Source organism: Aethalodelphis obliquidens, unplaced genomic scaffold (genome assembly GCF_003676395.1).
Source record: "Aethalodelphis obliquidens isolate GAN/ISIS:26980383/991018 unplaced genomic scaffold, ASM367639v1 scaffold1, whole genome shotgun sequence".
Classification (NCBI taxonomy): Eukaryota; Metazoa; Chordata; class Mammalia; order Artiodactyla; family Delphinidae; genus Aethalodelphis; species Aethalodelphis obliquidens.
In genome coordinates, this window is record NW_020837945.1 from 38,696,022 (window position 1) to 38,713,445 (window position 17,424).

At 32.7% G+C, this 17,424-nt stretch overlaps 1 protein-coding gene across 1 annotated transcript in view; it reads left to right on the forward strand.

Annotated features, from left to right (window-relative positions):
- The window catches only part of CADM2 (cell adhesion molecule 2), a 166,736-nt gene that overhangs the window by 89,788 nt on the left and 59,524 nt on the right, over positions 1-17,424 (forward strand). The window contains exon 6 of the mRNA XM_027102693.1: positions 15,442-15,561. Within this exon, the coding sequence (XP_026958494.1) occupies positions 15,442-15,561 (120 nt within the window). The remainder of the gene's footprint in view (positions 1-15,441; positions 15,562-17,424) is intronic.

Sequence of the window (17,424 nt, forward strand, 5' to 3'; positions counted from 1 at the left end):
TCTTTTACACCAAGTTTGATTTTACATTAGCTGTGATAATTTAATATAGCTCTAGCACAGAAGGGCCTTTCATGGGCTGAGACTGTCTCTGATTCTACCACAGTTACCTAGGTTCTATTGATTCTTAACTTGATGGAGGTCAGAGCACTTTGCTGTGAAATCATCTGCTATCTAGGTACCATCCTAATGGTTAGATTTTATTCTTTGGGTGTCAGTGGAAGTGCATTATTTAAATGTTTTCACATTTAATTGTTAACAGCACTGACTTTGTATGTCATGGACACTGGAGTGTTCCCCTCCACCCTAACCCCCATGATACCTTTGCAAATTTAAACATTACAATTTCAGATGATAATTTGAAACTGCCAGTCTGGTTCTCACTCTCAATGAAAGGCCTAACAAAATTCAGTACATGTATACAAATATATGTAAGATAAAACATTACACTTTTGGGGCTTCCCTGATGATGCAGTGGTTGAGAGTCCGCTTGCCGATGCAAGGGACACGGGTTCGTGTCCCGGTCTGGGAAGATCCCACATGCCGCGGAGCAGCTGGGCCCGTGAGCCATGGCTGCTGAACCTGCGCATCCGCAGCCTGTGCTCCACAACAGTGAGCGGCCCGCGTATCGCAAAAAAAATAAAAATTACACTTTAGAAACGTTTGCACTGTAGAGATTCCATTAGGAAAAAAGGTACCATTTTTTCATTAACAAGCTGAGCAATGGAAAAATTAATCTGTTAAATTAGTAGCCATAGTGATACTATTAATTCCTGTGAGCACAGTAGTTTTTTGTTTTTTACTTCTGTATAAAAAATATTGAAGTTACTCTCATGTTATTATTGTTATCATGCTATTTATTTCTTTTGAATGGCTAATTACTTCCATATTAATGGTCTTGAAATATGCTGTTCCATTGCTGTTTTTACTATTTGGAGAACTCAGATCAAAGGAGATATTCATTCATTCACCAAATAAGTATTTAGCATTTATTCACTGAGTGCAAATGCACTATAGGAGCAAAGGTGAATATCACTCAAGAAGCTTAGAGTTAAACATGAATGATAAGCATTCAAGTAAGTATAATACAAAAATCAAAGAGTTATAGGTGTATGGATATACAATGATGTAGATATTCATAGTTTGTGACAACATGGTCCAATTGTCTGGAATTACAAAAAAATAGTAACACAGTACTCCTGGATTATTTATAAACAAATGGCATACATCATAAATAGAAGTACCCACCAGTGCCAGGAACATAGATAAATAATAAATCAGAGTATTATTATTATACTATTACTAGTAGTCTTATGATACCTTAAAGCAATCTCAGTCCAGTGCTCTGGTACATAATTTACCCAAAGGTTGTGTACAATTTACTGCCCATGGTCTTCCCTGAATGGTACCCAGAGCATAAATTAAGTTATCCCTATTGAAGAATGAGAAAATTCTATATTCTTGTTAACCAAGCAATAGAGAAGATCATTAAAAATCAACACTACAGCAAATTAGTAATATAGAGTGAGCAGGATAAAAGTAATAATCACCCTTGTTTCTCTGATGCAACATCAAGTTGAGAAAGTTTAGGTAAAATATCCTCTCCTCAAAGAAATGCTACCCAGATCTCCATCTTTTAGTATAGAAATCATAGAAGATACCTATTCATTACACAAGGAATGGCTGCAGAGAACTGAGAATGACCTGAGACTAATCTTATTTTGTGGTTGGGGATGATTCAAGTCCTTATATTTATTTGTCATCCACTTATTTAAAAAGTATTTTTTTGGAAGTGTCAGAACTTTATAGTACCTGGGAAATTTTGAAAGAATATCTATGAAGAGTGGAAAACATAAATTACCACTTCCCCCCAAATCCTATACTTCTTCCTCCTCAACTATCCCAATGCCTTTGACCTCCCTTCACTCTCATGCTAGAGAAAGGCATAACCACGCCTCAGAATACATATGGAAGATGGACAGTGGTGCTGGAACTCTTTTACTATCATCTGCCCTCCCCAGAATTCGGGAAGAAATACAGTAATACAAGTAGAAAAAATGAGTAACTTATTTCTTCTTCTGCCAGTAGCTGTACTAACTATGGCAGGTCCACACTGTAGAGAGGAGTAAGGGGGAGTCCAGTGTGAGCTTCAGTGGAGAGGACACTCCACTTAGGACCCATCTCAGGGCTGTCTCACACAGTCATGGCAGAGTTGAGATGCACTATTCCAGAACTTTGTTCATGATACTCACCATCTCTCTTCAAATTTACTTTTCATATTACCATAGTAACCCTTATATGAAATTTAAAATTATCTTACCACTACTTTTATTCCATTACTTCACTGTTTTTGACTTACAGAAATAAGCTTTTATAACAATTCATTACTTCTTCATTATCTTAACTCTTGCTATTCTTATTTTGAATAAAATTATCCACTATGCACCTTTCCATATTTTTACTTTTCTTTATATGTACATATTTAGCTTTTTCTAGCAAATTTCATATGTAGGACCATATAAAAACAAGTAAAATTTTTCATAACTAGTATTATTATTATAGTAGAAAGTGAAATAGTATAAAAAGCTTGTTTATGTAATGCCAATCAGTTTACTGACAGTTGCTGACTTTGTATTCCTAAAATATCACTTGACAGTTATGGTTTGTGTTATATATTTATTCATGTATCTATTGAAATGAATACTGATGAAAAATGTGATATTGCTTTTTGTTTGTTTGCTTGTTTCCAGGATAATTTACCTCAAAAATAACACATACATAGAATAAGATCCATCACATTTTATTGTTAGCTAGTAAGAACATTTATAAAAATAGTGTTTCAGGTTTTTAATTTCTATAGTAAGAGAATATTACTGCTAGAAATATCTATGTGTTTTCGTTTAGTGAAAGGTATCAAACTATTAAATATGCCTTTCCAGCTTTAAAAAAAATTGATACAACTGCTACTTTCATTTCACTTTACCTTTATTGTTTAATAATAAATGTCAAAATTACACAGAGGCAGAATGTTGTACACCAAGATATTACAAATTCCTGCATCAATCCAAGCTTCCAAACTTTGTTGTTCATTTAGATACCCGTCTCTTTCAGAGACTACAGGTAAATGCAGGTTCACTTCCCATCCCAGGTACTGATTCTTCCTTTCAGTCAATTTGTTTACCATGGGAGAGAGGGAAATTGAGTCATGGAGGGTAGCCTTTCTTTCACTTTAACACACATTTCCAAACCATCTGTTATCTCCTTCAAATACTTAACTAAGGTACAAGATATAAATTCAATTGCTTTAGGGTTTTAGTTCCTGATCCTAAATTTAGCAAAATAAATAATACATATATAGATGCATGCCATACTAATTATGAAACAGATTAGGAATATCATAAAGTAATATCCTAAATTTGTGTTTAAATTTGTCTTACTCTAGAACTAAGCAAATGTGATTATAATACATACTTTCCTAGTCTTAAGGTATATATTTTATATATTCCTTCTATGATTATCAATGATTTGAAAGCTAATGAGAACTCTCATTAATTAAAATTAAGAGTGTACTTCTGTGCTTCATAGTAAATATGTAGCTAGACTAAAAAGTTGGCAGTCACACTTACATTTACTGTTATAATTATCCAGCAACAAAACATTTAGAAACATTGAGAGTCTACATGATTTTTTTTGCTTAGCTGTACTGTTAGGAAAGGTAATACAGATCAAAATGGAAATAAGAGAGTGAATCTTTGAGCTCAGATGAGTGGGTGGGGAGCAGGAAAGAGAAGACTGGATTAATGGACAGATTTACAGCCAGCCTAGCAAACATTTGAAAGGGATTCAGCTAAAATCTGTTTCCTCACATGGAGACAGACCTACCAGTTGGTAAATTGATTCTGTGAGCTCATAATGAGCATTTTTCCTTTGGAGATGCTTTCTTTGGAAGCATAGATGGAAAAATATACAGTGTAGGAAGAAAAGGATAGAAAAGACATCCATGTGGAACAACAAAGAGTGCACTGATGGAAGAAGCCTATGGCTGCTGCTCTCATCTCCAGTTGAGAGTTTCCAGACAATAAACTAGCTGGATGAGTCTTAAAACAGTACCTTCTTTAATTGCTGAGATAAAACATAGCATCTCTGGACATGAATAAGCAGGGAGAGCTGTGATGCCTGTGGGAAAGCAGTACCTCTGACTGGATAAATATGCTGTTGAACTCTGCAGAGAGAAGTGAAATGGGATCACGTGGTGGAGACAGGGGCACTGCTTTCATTATAAAGCATTTTGAAAAGTGGATATGTACAGGCTTACTCAACACGGAGTTGAGGCTAAATTTCATCTCTTTAAGATGAGCCTGAAGTGGATAAAGTTTCACCTTTCAAGGTAAAAATTCATTGAGATACCACTCTGAAGTAAATGTTTCTGTGGTACCTAGATGGATCACTGACTAAAGTGTCCACGCGGAAAACCCTCATTCCTGTCTGAAGGGAAGAAAGACTCCACCACCCAACAAATCCAACATTTAAAATGTTTTCCCTTGCACTCTTTATATATGATCTTTTCTGTCAATTTCAGAACAGAAGGGTTATACCCATGGCACTTAGTCTTTCTAGATTTTTTTTTTATGTGCAAAAAAGGCTAGATTATAGCTTTATAAAATGTATAGAGCTCTTCTCCCCAAGTATATATGCATTAATTCATTAGAGAAATTCAATCAATATTCAATCACCCATGGGGGGAAATTGTTGGCATTCCTTTTTAGAAACAATGGCATGCCTAACTAGAAGAAGATTTTACATAAAATCTGCTTTGTAGCTTCTTACAAAAATGTAGTTTTCACAAACATTGTAACAACATATAACATACTTGATCCAGAATCTAAGAATTATCCTTGAATCCTCTCTGCCCTTCTTTCCAATTCATCAGCAAGTTCTGCTGGCGCTGTTTCCAAACCATTCTCCCAGTCACATATGACTTTATTTTAATTCTCTGCAGGGCATTTATCATTATTTGGTATTTTAGTTGTATATTTGATTGTAGATATGTACATGTACATGTATATGTGTATTATACACGTGTACATATATTGTATATGTGTGCATTTATGTGCATATGTTATATGCACAAAGCAGAAATCTTATCTTGGAGCAGTGCCTTCTAAATAGCAGGCAATCAAAAATATTTCTTTAATTAAATTTATTTATCTCTCTGTTTCTCTCTTTCAACAGAAGAAACCTTAATAAAATAATACACATATGTATGTATAGATACATATATACATACATAAATATGCACAAACCCATATTCACATACATACACATATATACACATATATACCTAAGTGTATATGCGTGTATGTGTGTGTATACACTGCCCTAACTTCTGAACCAAATCAGGGTAATGATATTCATTCCTTGGTCACCAAAATCAAGACCTTTAACTTTCATCCAATATTGGGAAAATAAGTGAGATGTATTTACTTGGCAATCCATATGTAAATGCCACCTTATGGATTTAAGCAGTGAACAGTATGAATAACTGTGTATAGAAGAATTCACATCTCCAATAGAAATCTTTGAAATTAGAAGAGTTTTGCAATTGACTTCACATGTCTGTTTATCTTTTCACAAAACTCTATGACGATAGCTAACTTAAAACTGGATTTGTTTTTTTGGAAATCTATATCCTTTCCCTTTTTTTAAAATATATCATCTCTTATAAAGATAACATTTATCTTTAAATGTAAACAGATGTAAAACTTCTTTGATGCATGGCCTGAAAATCCACATCACAATGATATTACTACTAGTAATATTTTACTATTCCAGGAAATGTTTTCTTGAGTATCTGCTGTATATAAAGTGCTAGGCCAGGCACTGTAGATCCTATAATAAATAAGTAAACGCTCTCAATTATGCCTGGACTTCTTAGTAAAAATAAACCAGTGAGGTGTTTTCACTCATATGTTTTACCATGATGCAATTTCACAGATGTTTCAAGGTCCCCTCATTAATTGTAATATTTCAGGAGACATAGCCAGGAGAATATGAAATTCCACGATTAGAAATATATTACTTTGGTAAAATGTTCACTTCTTTATTGAGCCTATATTTTAAATATAAATAATTTGGGGAAGGTTATCAATCTGTGTCACCAAATTCCATGTGGGAATTAGTTTATTAAATAAGCTTTTTTAAGGTTAAGAAAGACCCTGCTTTTGCATGAGAACTCTGAATTCTAGGGCTACAGGTGATAGGAGGGCATATTAAAAGTGGAGCTCAATAGGCATTTCTTCACAATTCTGCTTAACATTATTCTTAGTGTTTATTAGGGATTATCTGTTGTGGATACATCCAAGAGACTCTATTTATTAATATGCTTACACAAAAAGTATTTACACACACACACAAAAAAAAGTATTTACAAATAGCCCTTGTTGATTTTAAGTTACAGGATAGCAAGTTTATAATAACATTTTTGAAACACTCCCAAGTTCTCCTTTAATTTTCATTTAAATAAGCTTTTATATTGCAATATTAAATATTCTATTTGAATGCATTTTACTACCTTTAAAAATCGATCAGACAACAAACATATATGTGAAAATTAGAATTCACTAGAATTAGTGCTGTGTAATAACTTCCAATTTAATGACAGCATTTTTTAACTTATACAAATTGGTAACATAGTACAGTAGCACAGTTTAGTTAAGACCTTAAGGATATTTAGTTCAGGATTCCAGAACCCATTGTTACTCTTTTATGGAATTTGTATATTAAATAAGAAAAGGAATAATTTATGAATAAATGACCAGGTCTAAACTCTGTTTTTTTAGATGAAGAAGCATAGATTCAGAGGGATTAAATTATAGGCAAAATGTCTCTCAGTTATTTTATCACAGAACCTAAATGAAAAATCAAAATATCTGGATTTTTCAATCAGTAATTTTCTACTATATCATACTTCCCCTTGTGTATATTTATATTTGGTTTAAGTTTCTCTTCTAATGGGTGACAGTACTGTTCTCTCAGAGGAAACTGACATCCTCACAGAACTTAAAGTGTTTGATCAAATCATCTGATTTACTTTTTGGTAAAGCACTTTTAGGAAAGAACTCCTAGTATGGAAGTAGGTGGAGCTAAATGGTATGGAATCATTCACTTCAAAGGCATTTTTTTCCCACTTTAAATTTCACTTTCCTTTGTCAGTTTGGAATGTAAAAGAGTATTTTAAAAGAAAAAAAAATGCATACATTTTTTTCAAATGACAAACTGATTTTATTCATCAACTTTTCTTGTAATTACGTGTGACTTTGGGTTACCACCTACAGTTTAAAATTGCAGTACTTTTTATTTTTCATTTTTCAAGAACAGCTTTTTTTTATTGTATGAGGATTCCATTTAGTATGTGAAGCCAGTTGAAGCTATCAGAGGAATAAATATGGATGCATTCAAATATAATTTTTAAAAGGGCTCCTTTTTATGAAGCAGATGAGGTTACCATACAGTTCTGGAAGAATAGGCATGCTCTGGCTAGTTGAGGCCTTGTCAACCTGGTGGCTGTCATTTAAGTAAGAGCCTTGGTACTGTTATCCATTCTTATGCTATAACCCAAATAGGCTGCTACATGTAGCTGAATATAATGGGAACAGATAAATGTCCTTCTCTGCACAGGCAAAAAAACAAATACAGTAAACTTTTCCTCTTACAATTGCTTCCAATGGCAGTGCAATTATCAGTAAACTTAAGGATGCCTGTTATTTTTAAAATTAGGATATGCGAATAACTTCTTTCAAAAAGACACTTCTTACCTTAATACTTCTAGTATACATCGAGTTCTGACTAATAATATTCCACTAATAATCTTCTACATCTCCACTAATAATCCTTGGTTTGAATTCGCTCTTGATTATCCTGGGACCACCCAGGGGAGTTAGTGACATAAAGCAGAAAGGAAGTAGACATATGGAGTCCAAACTAAATGGTAGCAGTTTTTCCCCCGATTGAACACTAGTCCTTAGAGAGAAACAAGCAGTTTGGGCTTCTGGGACTCTTTAGACTTAATTTTGCTCTGAAAATCCATTCTGAATGGGCCAGAATGCAATTTTTAAAAAGAGAAACTGCCACAAAACAAAAGAGGTTGACAAGTTAGAAATTATTGTACACTGAATTTGTAGAGAACAGAACATACCTTTAACCTGAAAAGCTCGTTACTGGAAAAAAGGTGCTGTACCACTCTTCAGTTTATTGTATACACTGCTTGTTGGAACTGATTTCATTTTGACAAGGTTATACAGGATCTGTTGTGCTCTAATAAGCTCCAATAACAAAATGTGGTTGCATTTTTCGAATTCCTTCATTAGGATGTGAAAAAAAGGGCCCCTTTTCTATTATTTTGAATTGGATATTGTGATTTAGAGCTCTAACACTTTTAAAAACATTGAAAGACTGCATTTGGAGTATAAGATTCTTCAGTATGCTGCATTTTAATTTTCTAAATTATTTTTTAGACTTGAAGACTCTTAGCAGGAATTCCTAAAAATTACCTCATGAATGGTAAAAGGAGGAGAGAGGACAGTCTTTTACAGAGATTAACCATGTGTAAGGCTCAATTACTGTTTCACGTTATTAAAAGTGATACCATTTCCTATCTATTGACAACATTGCTATTACCACCAAAAGATGCATTATTTATAAAGCACCAGTCAAATTCAAAGCATAGAGCTAGGAACCCTAAGGAAGCACAGAAATATACCATGAAGTTGATGTCTAATTCTTCTGTTAGCTTATCATCTTATTGGTTCATGAAAAAAAAAAACAAAAACAAAGAAAACACTAGTAATCATTAAGTGCCAAATGAAAGTGATAGCCTCCCGGTTTTCAACCACTGATTTCATGAAGAGCTCTGATATGTACTCTGTTTACGGTGAACTTTATTATTAATAAAAGTTAGAATAGTTGAGTGTATTAATTGATTATGTTAATTAGAGAAAATTTTTAAATGTTACCATAGTGCTACACATGTATTTTGATAAATAGGGAAGGAGAGAGAGAGCTATGTAGCTAGTGAGAGACACATAACCCTGGGTGTGTTCATAGTAGTGTGTCATAAACGTAAACATCTTTGTCATGGCAGCGGGGTATAGATAACAAAATGAGGGAAGCAGAGGTAAACTCGGAAAACACAAAAAGTATTCAGAGAAGGGAAATCAGTTGGGTTTTATGTGGTTAAGGAAGTCTTCACAGAGCAGGTAGGAATCAGGCTGAAACTTGAGAGTGGTGTTTCACTAGGTACATCAAGAAAAGGGAGACTACTCTAAGATGAGATTGGGTGATACTGAGGGGTTGGGTCAGAGTAAATTTGTCCCAAGTCAAAATTATATTTTTAAAAACAAAGACAAGTTGATTTATAAAGATTGAGCTTACAGTTTATTGGAAAGGTAGGTACATAAACATACATGTCATGGTCATATAATGTATAATAAACATGTGTAGAGGTGTGTGCAAAGTACTTGAAAGCACACTGAGGGAAGGTATTAACTCTACAGAATTGGGGGATGCTTTACAAATGAGATCATATTTAAACTGGACTTGAAAGATAGACAAGAAAGAGAAAACTAATGTTGTGAAACAGGATTTGGCTCTGAGAACATGGCAGCAAAGAGAACAGAAGGAGCTGAGTCTAGAACTTGGGGAAAGCACTTATGTCAGGGAAGATGCCTTGTGCTCCAGGCTTTGCTTTTCTGTTTATGTTAACTTGATACTATAAGAAATAAAGAAAAGAAGCCAGGCATATATATGCTCTGAAGACCTCTAGCCCCTGTTGTTCCAGAAAACCTTAACATTGAGGTATCTGAAGACAATGGTGGGTGCAGTTTGGAGTTCACATCAGAGTCATGTAGGTTAAGCAGGGACATGGTGGACTGATGACTTTATCATAGCAAAGTTTAGCCATGGTCTCCGGACACAAAAATTTTAGTTTCCTGACTCAACAGCTTTGTTGTGTGAGCTAAAATTGTGTTTCTGCAAATGAATAGGTTCTTACAGAAGTAACGCACAGTATTTACACTGCATTTATTTGTAACCCAACGTTCACTCACATGAGTAACTTTTGCAGCCTACTTAGACTTTGTCTGCACTAATATGCAATTGTGCAATTGACTAGATTTGGGGTTCTGTCTGATATTATTGAAGTACTCCTGAATTTTCCTTTTATGTCAGAACAGCACTTTATATATGTTACAAACAAAATGAAAACTGTAATTTATTTTAATTCACATCTTATGTGTAGGTAAAACTATAAGCAAATATTTTCATGCCTGGGACCTTTATTTTTCTCAGTTTCCTATCAATAAAAATGCTCAAATTTTTCCTTTAAAGGACATCTCTGATTTTACTATGGTTACTATAGTTTTCACTAAAACTATAAAGTTTTAGATAGTGAGTCATAGACCGCTATGAATTAATTTTAATATCTTACTTAAATCATGAAGCTATTTAGCAAGATTTATCCATTTTAGTATATAGTAAATAAGTAGTTCCCTAAGATTTAATGTGCTAGGCAAAGATTTTAAACACATAATCACAATTTCAGAGAATCTGGTGTTACACATTTGTACATATTGTGACAAAAATTTTTAACAATTTGAAAATATTTTTATGTCATATTCAAACAAATTTATTATTAACTAGAATATGCTTTTATTTCTGATTTTGAAGAACTTTATTGAAATTTCTCTTGTTTGGATTTAAATTATATCTGAATAGTTTATCTGTATTTGTTAATTTATCTGATCAGATCTAAACTAAAATTGAAAAATAAAATCTAGTTATTTTCACTTTGTGCACTCCTCAAGATACCTTTTTTTATGCACTAGATATTTTATCAATTACTAACTTCATTATTTATACTTTAACATCTAGAAAATATATAATACAGTAAATTTCTTTTGTAAATTGTAAATGATGAACTTCTTATTTTAACCATTTTTTTTTCCAGGCAAATTCAGCAGTATTTGATTAAATTAACATGCTCTCCAAGGAAAATGACAATAAAAATTTGAGCCCATCTTTGTATTGTAGAAAACAGAGATGAAATATCATGTAGTTAATTGACTAACCTGTCTGTTAGACAGTTATCATTCCTGAATTTTAATATTCATAAATTGCATACCATTAATTTTTCTATTTTTTATTTATAGCTATCTTAGTGTCCATTTAAATCATAGGATGTAAACATGTAAGACATATATTAAAATCTTCTAAATTTAATTCATATTCAGCAAATTACTTATTAATATGATTGCAGATTATGTGGCTTTATAAACAGAATTAGTAAATTAATGTTGAACCAGGAGTAACTTACTTTTATTATGTGTGTGCACATGTTTGTAATTCTTCTGCATATGAATCAATGTATTTTTATTCTTTGGAGACACAAAAATGGATGTGTCTTGGGGACAAAATGACCTGCATTTTCTATCCTGTACTATATTTGATTGAGTATTCTTTGTAGTAACAACATAGTGGTTTTTAGAAGGTACAGAATTCTAGATACCTTAAAACTAAGGCAAATTATTATTACTCATGTTTTCAATTTCGTATTTCCTTATGAAAATGTAGCTTCATTCTCATAATCAATGTTTAAATAAAAGGCAAAAGGGAATGCATCAAACCAGGACCTTTAAAATAATTGCTGAATGTTTCCAAATGTTGCCACTCATTTGTAGGATAAAAACAAGAGAGTTGGGTATTTGGACTTAGGAAGACAGCTCAGAATTTTATTAATTTCTGCCTTGACAAGAGTTACAATCAGGGCTTCCCTGGTGGCGCAGTGGTTGAGAGTCCGCCTGCCGATGCATGGGACACGGGTTCGTGTCCCGGTCCGGGAAGATCCCACATGCCGCGGAGCGGCTGGGCCCGTGAGCCATGGCCGCTGAGCCCGCGCGTCTGGAGCCTGTGCTCCGCAACGGGAGAGGCCACAACAGTGAGAGGCCGCGTATGGCAAAAAAAAAAAAAAAAAGAAGAGTTACACTCATACAGATAAAATAAATGATCTTGAGATGGGAGTGTTAGAGAAATTTCTCTTTGCATTATACTTAGGTTTAAGAAAATTTTTTCTATAATATAACATATTTATACATATGTGTGTAATTTTCAAGATGAGGAAACTCTATCTCAAAGTTCTTTCATCCATTAAGTGGGGATAATAATAGACAACTCATAAATTTGTTGAGATCATTCACCACTGATCACAATGAGAGTTACTTAGTGAGCCCTCGTCGTCTTACACCCTTTCTTGGAAAGTCTCAAATCTGTTGAAACTGGAGAGAGTTCATAAGGTGGTGTGGAATACATGAATCTCAGGTCAGGCTCACACAGCTTTCAAAGTTGCAGGATATGTAGGCAAAGATTCATTTTGTTAGCAAGGAAGTTTATTGAAGAAAGAATTTGTAGGTTATAATGTTGAAAATGTATCCTTCAGAAAATAAAAATTGTCTGTATGTATTAAACACAGAGAAGAATTTTTTTTTGAGCAGAAGTAATGAAATATTTTAGTTCTATATTGACTAGTTGACCTGTCAAAAAAGTGAACTTTTCTAGATCCCCTAAAATATGTTTTATTTTTATAATGCTATGAACAAATTCATTTAGTAAACTTTTGTTGACCTTCTAAATTGTGCTAGGGTACCAACAATAAAGTAGGCAGAGTCCTATTCAAAGATTAATTGCCAAGTGGGGAGACTGACAACAATAAAATCAGAACAATAGAAAGTTTAGGTAAGAGAAATATCACACAATTTCCTTGGCCTTTCTGAGAATCACAACTAATTCTAACTAATCTTACATTGCTGAGTTGTAGTTGATTCTGATTAATCTCCTGGTATTGAATGTTAAGATTATTTCAACTTTTGTTATTTCACAATAGAGTTGAAATAATTGGATGGACATGAATGTGTGATAAAAAGAAAGAACAGAATGATGAAACCCTCAAAATTTTTGCAAAAATGAAAGTGTTTAGAATGTTTCAGAACATGTAGGATGAAATAATGTTACTAGTGATTAAAAATATGTAACAGTGACTGGGAGACATTTCTTATTTGACAGGTCATTTTCTTGACCCAATTGTCGTATCGGCCAAGGCTCTTTCCATCAAATTGCTTTTAGCCAGTTTGTTTTTAGGTACATATGAAGTCAAGGGGAGAAGATGAGAATGATGAGCAGATAAGCAGGAGCCAGACTATGAGTCAATAATGGTTAGTGGTGTTATCTCATCTATCTGGACCCTGTAGAAGACTCTAGGACAGTTCTCTTAAAGTGGATTAACAATTATTAAAACTACCCATTTTTTAAATGTTTTTTGAATATTAGCCTGGTGGGCAAAACCCTATATATCATGCATCTTCATATGGGAAATAGGATATTGTTGGTATATATAAGAATGCTCATGAAAATATATAGACTATCTCCAAAACAAATCAGAGTTAATTATTACCCATCTTTGTTGATATGAAGTAAGGAAAAAAATCCAAACAATATGGGGCTTTTCAGATATAATGAAATTTTATTCTAACCCATTTTCTGATAGCAAATAATGTAATATTTTATAATCAGTGATAGGTTTGGTAATCTTGGGTTCTTTCCATGGAGTTTTAAAGGACTAATATCATTGTATATTCTTATATTTGTTAGCCCCGGAAGATATTTCCCTTTGCACTAATGAAATACATATATTTTGAGATCCTAATGAGCAAATGATTTTGCTAACAAAGAATGTATTATTTTCTATTTTGGAAATGCGTGAAAATTAAAATTACTTTTTTTAAATTTAGAAAATGTCTTTCATTTACCTCCAGTCTGCCTAAACTATTTAGGAAAGCTTACAAAGAAAATAAGAAGTTATTATAGAAATTAGTAAACAAGAAGCATATGTGCACATATACATAATATTTATTCATTTTTAATGTTGTTGAAGTCAGTTCTACTTTATGATCATGGTAATCGCACTCCAGACAATACCCGTTTTCTCTAGTGATTAATGTAGCACAATTGGGTTTTCAGAAGGTTGTTTTCTTAATGTGACTGGCCAGGAAACAGGTGTAAACATAAATACCAAAGATAAGAGAGTGATCTCATGCTGTTTTCTGATGTCTCCAGCATAGAGAATTCAGCAGGTTAAAGTCTGAGGATTGAGTAGGGCTGTTTATCAGAAGTAAGGAACTAGAAAAAATTTGGTGTGACTCAGAGACTTTAACTGAGAGAATGACAGGAAGCTTTTTAATAGCAAAATAATCTGTCAAACACTCTGAATATATAGGAGCTGTGTAGCAAACATGTGAAATCAAACCCCAGCACAGTAATTACAGGTAATTTGTGAACTGTTTCTAATTTCCTCACTGTGTAAATTTTATGCCTATCCACTTGAGACAAGATTTGACTCTCTGAGGATCTTACTGAAGTTCTCATTGCTTGACACTGGCTATATTGTTTCAGTGTTCTCTATGCTGCTTTTCAAAGTTTTAGCTGCTTTTGAGTAAAAGGAAGATGTTGGTGTTAAACTCTAAGCTAATTTTTCTCTTTTTTATGTTCTCTGTATTTGAATCTACTGTCAACTTTTGCCAACTTTGACTGATTATGGACTAGAGGTTGAATGTTATGGTTCAGATATATGTTCAATAACTTCTCCTAGGTATGCCAAATAAAATAAGTCATAAACAGTTCAGAATATTGAGTTCCATGCTAGTTGACCCAATACTTGTTAAAGACTCCTAGGTACTGCAAAATTGTTAGAAGGCGTTACCAGCTAATCAGGGTAAGAATTATAAGATTCTAAACTGTACATTAACACCGTTTGTGAGAAAAGGAAAAGCAAAATAATGGTAATAATAATAGTAACAGTTGGCTTCTTTTTTGTTTGTATCTAAAGATTGCTTTCATCCTATTTCCTATCATTGTTTGCCTAAAAAAAAATCAGAGTATTTAACATGCATATATTCATCCATCGTTAACATTTCTTTAATCTTATATGGTGGTGTTATTTGTGTTTATTTTCTGTTGTGTTGTTTCTTTGTTTACTTCTTTGACAAAGCATGTCAGTTTCTGTTTTACCTCTGTATTTTGCTACTGCATGTCAAACTTCTTAAACGACTCAGCAAACGAATGAATTCTTGTCATTTTAAGTTTTACTCTAAATATTGCAGGCAATCTGCTTATAGTCAAACATTGCTCCAAGTTTTTGCTTTGTGTAGGAGCATTAAAAATCAATGAAAAACAAAATGACAAGAACTGCGTGGTACCGCCAGCTTTGTACCTGATAATCTGTTTAAGCCTGTTAAAAGTTCAACCCAAATAAGATATATGTATTTGTAATTTGAATCATTTGTGTTTCTCTTTTGTTTGCATGATATGATTTTGTTTTATATTTTTTTTTCCACTCACCAGATGTTCCCAACACTTTGCTTCCCACTACTATCATCCCCTCCCTTACCACTGCAACAGTCACAACCACTGTAGCCATAACAGCCAGCCAAACCACATCTGCAACATCCAGCAACATACGAGGTACAGTATGCTTCTTTGTTATGGCCTGGGAAACACATTAAATAGAGCTTTTAAAGGTTTTATAAAGGGTAGAGGAATAGAGATCCAATTTTACTTACTTCTAAGAAGTAATTAAGTCACCTCAGTTACTATCAGTTAAGGTTGTTGGAATAAAATATGAGACAAGATGGTACATTTTAATTTTTCTTAGTGTCAATTATGACTCTTATGAAAATGTTTCAGAATATAGGTTGAGAATATATGGAGCTCTGCAACATTGAGAGTTTAAAATGTGAACATGGGACACTTTTTTTTTTCTTACCCTATAAATGCAAAGAAATAAGATGTTCAAAAATGCAGAGGTAGTGTTTGCTTTTTTAAGACCTTAGTTTAATGTTACTGATTTGTTATTCCTCTGCAACTAGATTAAAATGCCTGCATTGAATTTGTTGTAAAATTGGCATAATCCAGGGGTCATTATAAACTATTTGCCACATAGAACTTTTAGGTAAATATTCAATATGTCAGCCTGAAGTGATTTGCTGAGTGGAGCTACTTATTCTACTAACAGAATGTTCTGAACGCAAATGTTCTAGACTTGTCCAGGATGACAGGAATTGATGGTTGGCTCCATGAGTAATTTCTGGCATCCGTTTACTAATAAGTATGTTTGTCTCAAACAGAGCAACCTAAAAGATATTGAAGTAATCCTTAAGGGCAAAAATAATTATTATGTCATGGTTCAGAAATATAAAAAAGCATTTCTGAGTAGTCTTTAAGTAGTTAGTAGATGATGAAAAAATAAAAAGTTGTTTGAGCACATTAGAGAAATACACATTTTAAACTTTATTTCTGCATAAGCAATGTTCAGAGACAATTTGTCCTATTTAAGTCTGTCATTTATTCTTATACATGTTTTATGTCACGTTGGCTGTCCTAATATGTGTTAAATGTAACAATGTAATTTGAAATCATGAGGACTTTACAATAATATATATCTAAAGTTTTGTCAAGGATAGACTTAACATTATTTTCCTTCACTTGTAAAGACTGTTCAGTTAGACTGTTTGTGTTTCGTAGAATTTCTAGTAATTCTCAATATTATATTGAGTTGCTGCTAGCTTTTACTTTATAGTTACTATATTACTTTTTCTCTTGTTCCAGAAAAATATTTTAGTATCTTATAATTGTTAATTTTTAATAATTTGGTCAATTCTGTTATACAGTGTACAAGATTGATAGCTAAAGCTTGATGATAGTAACATTAAGAATTTCTCAAAATACCTAATATTACTAAAAAAACTGTATTTGAGCTAAATCTATAAGTAGAAGAGATTAAAGATCATTCTTATAACAACTTATATAAAAATGAGTAGAAAAATAATAAAAATGAAGAAAAAGTTAAAAAATACTTTATGATGTTATATGAAATATAAATATCTAAAGTTCTACTTTGCTTTTATTGTTTTTCTAAAGATTTTTTTACAAACAGTAATTCAAATGAAATGCAATTTACTGCTTACCAACAAAATCTCTATGATATTAAGTTCTGACTGTACAAACAAATCACTTTGTTGGAAAAGGAGAGAGATATATATTGACTTAACTTTTTTTAAAAGACCTAATTATAACAAAAAAAGCCTAGTTCATTTCTTCTTCAATAAATATTTATCAAGTACCTGCTGTTTATATAAATGGCACTATGCCAGGTCCTAAAATTATGGGGATTAAACATATTGTATCTGAAATCACTAACAATTAAATTGATGCATTTCCCCCAAATAATCAGTGTCTATACTTAATTAATGAAAAGTATTCATATTCTTTGTGAGTGTATATATATATATATATATATATATATATATATATTAGGCTAAAATAATA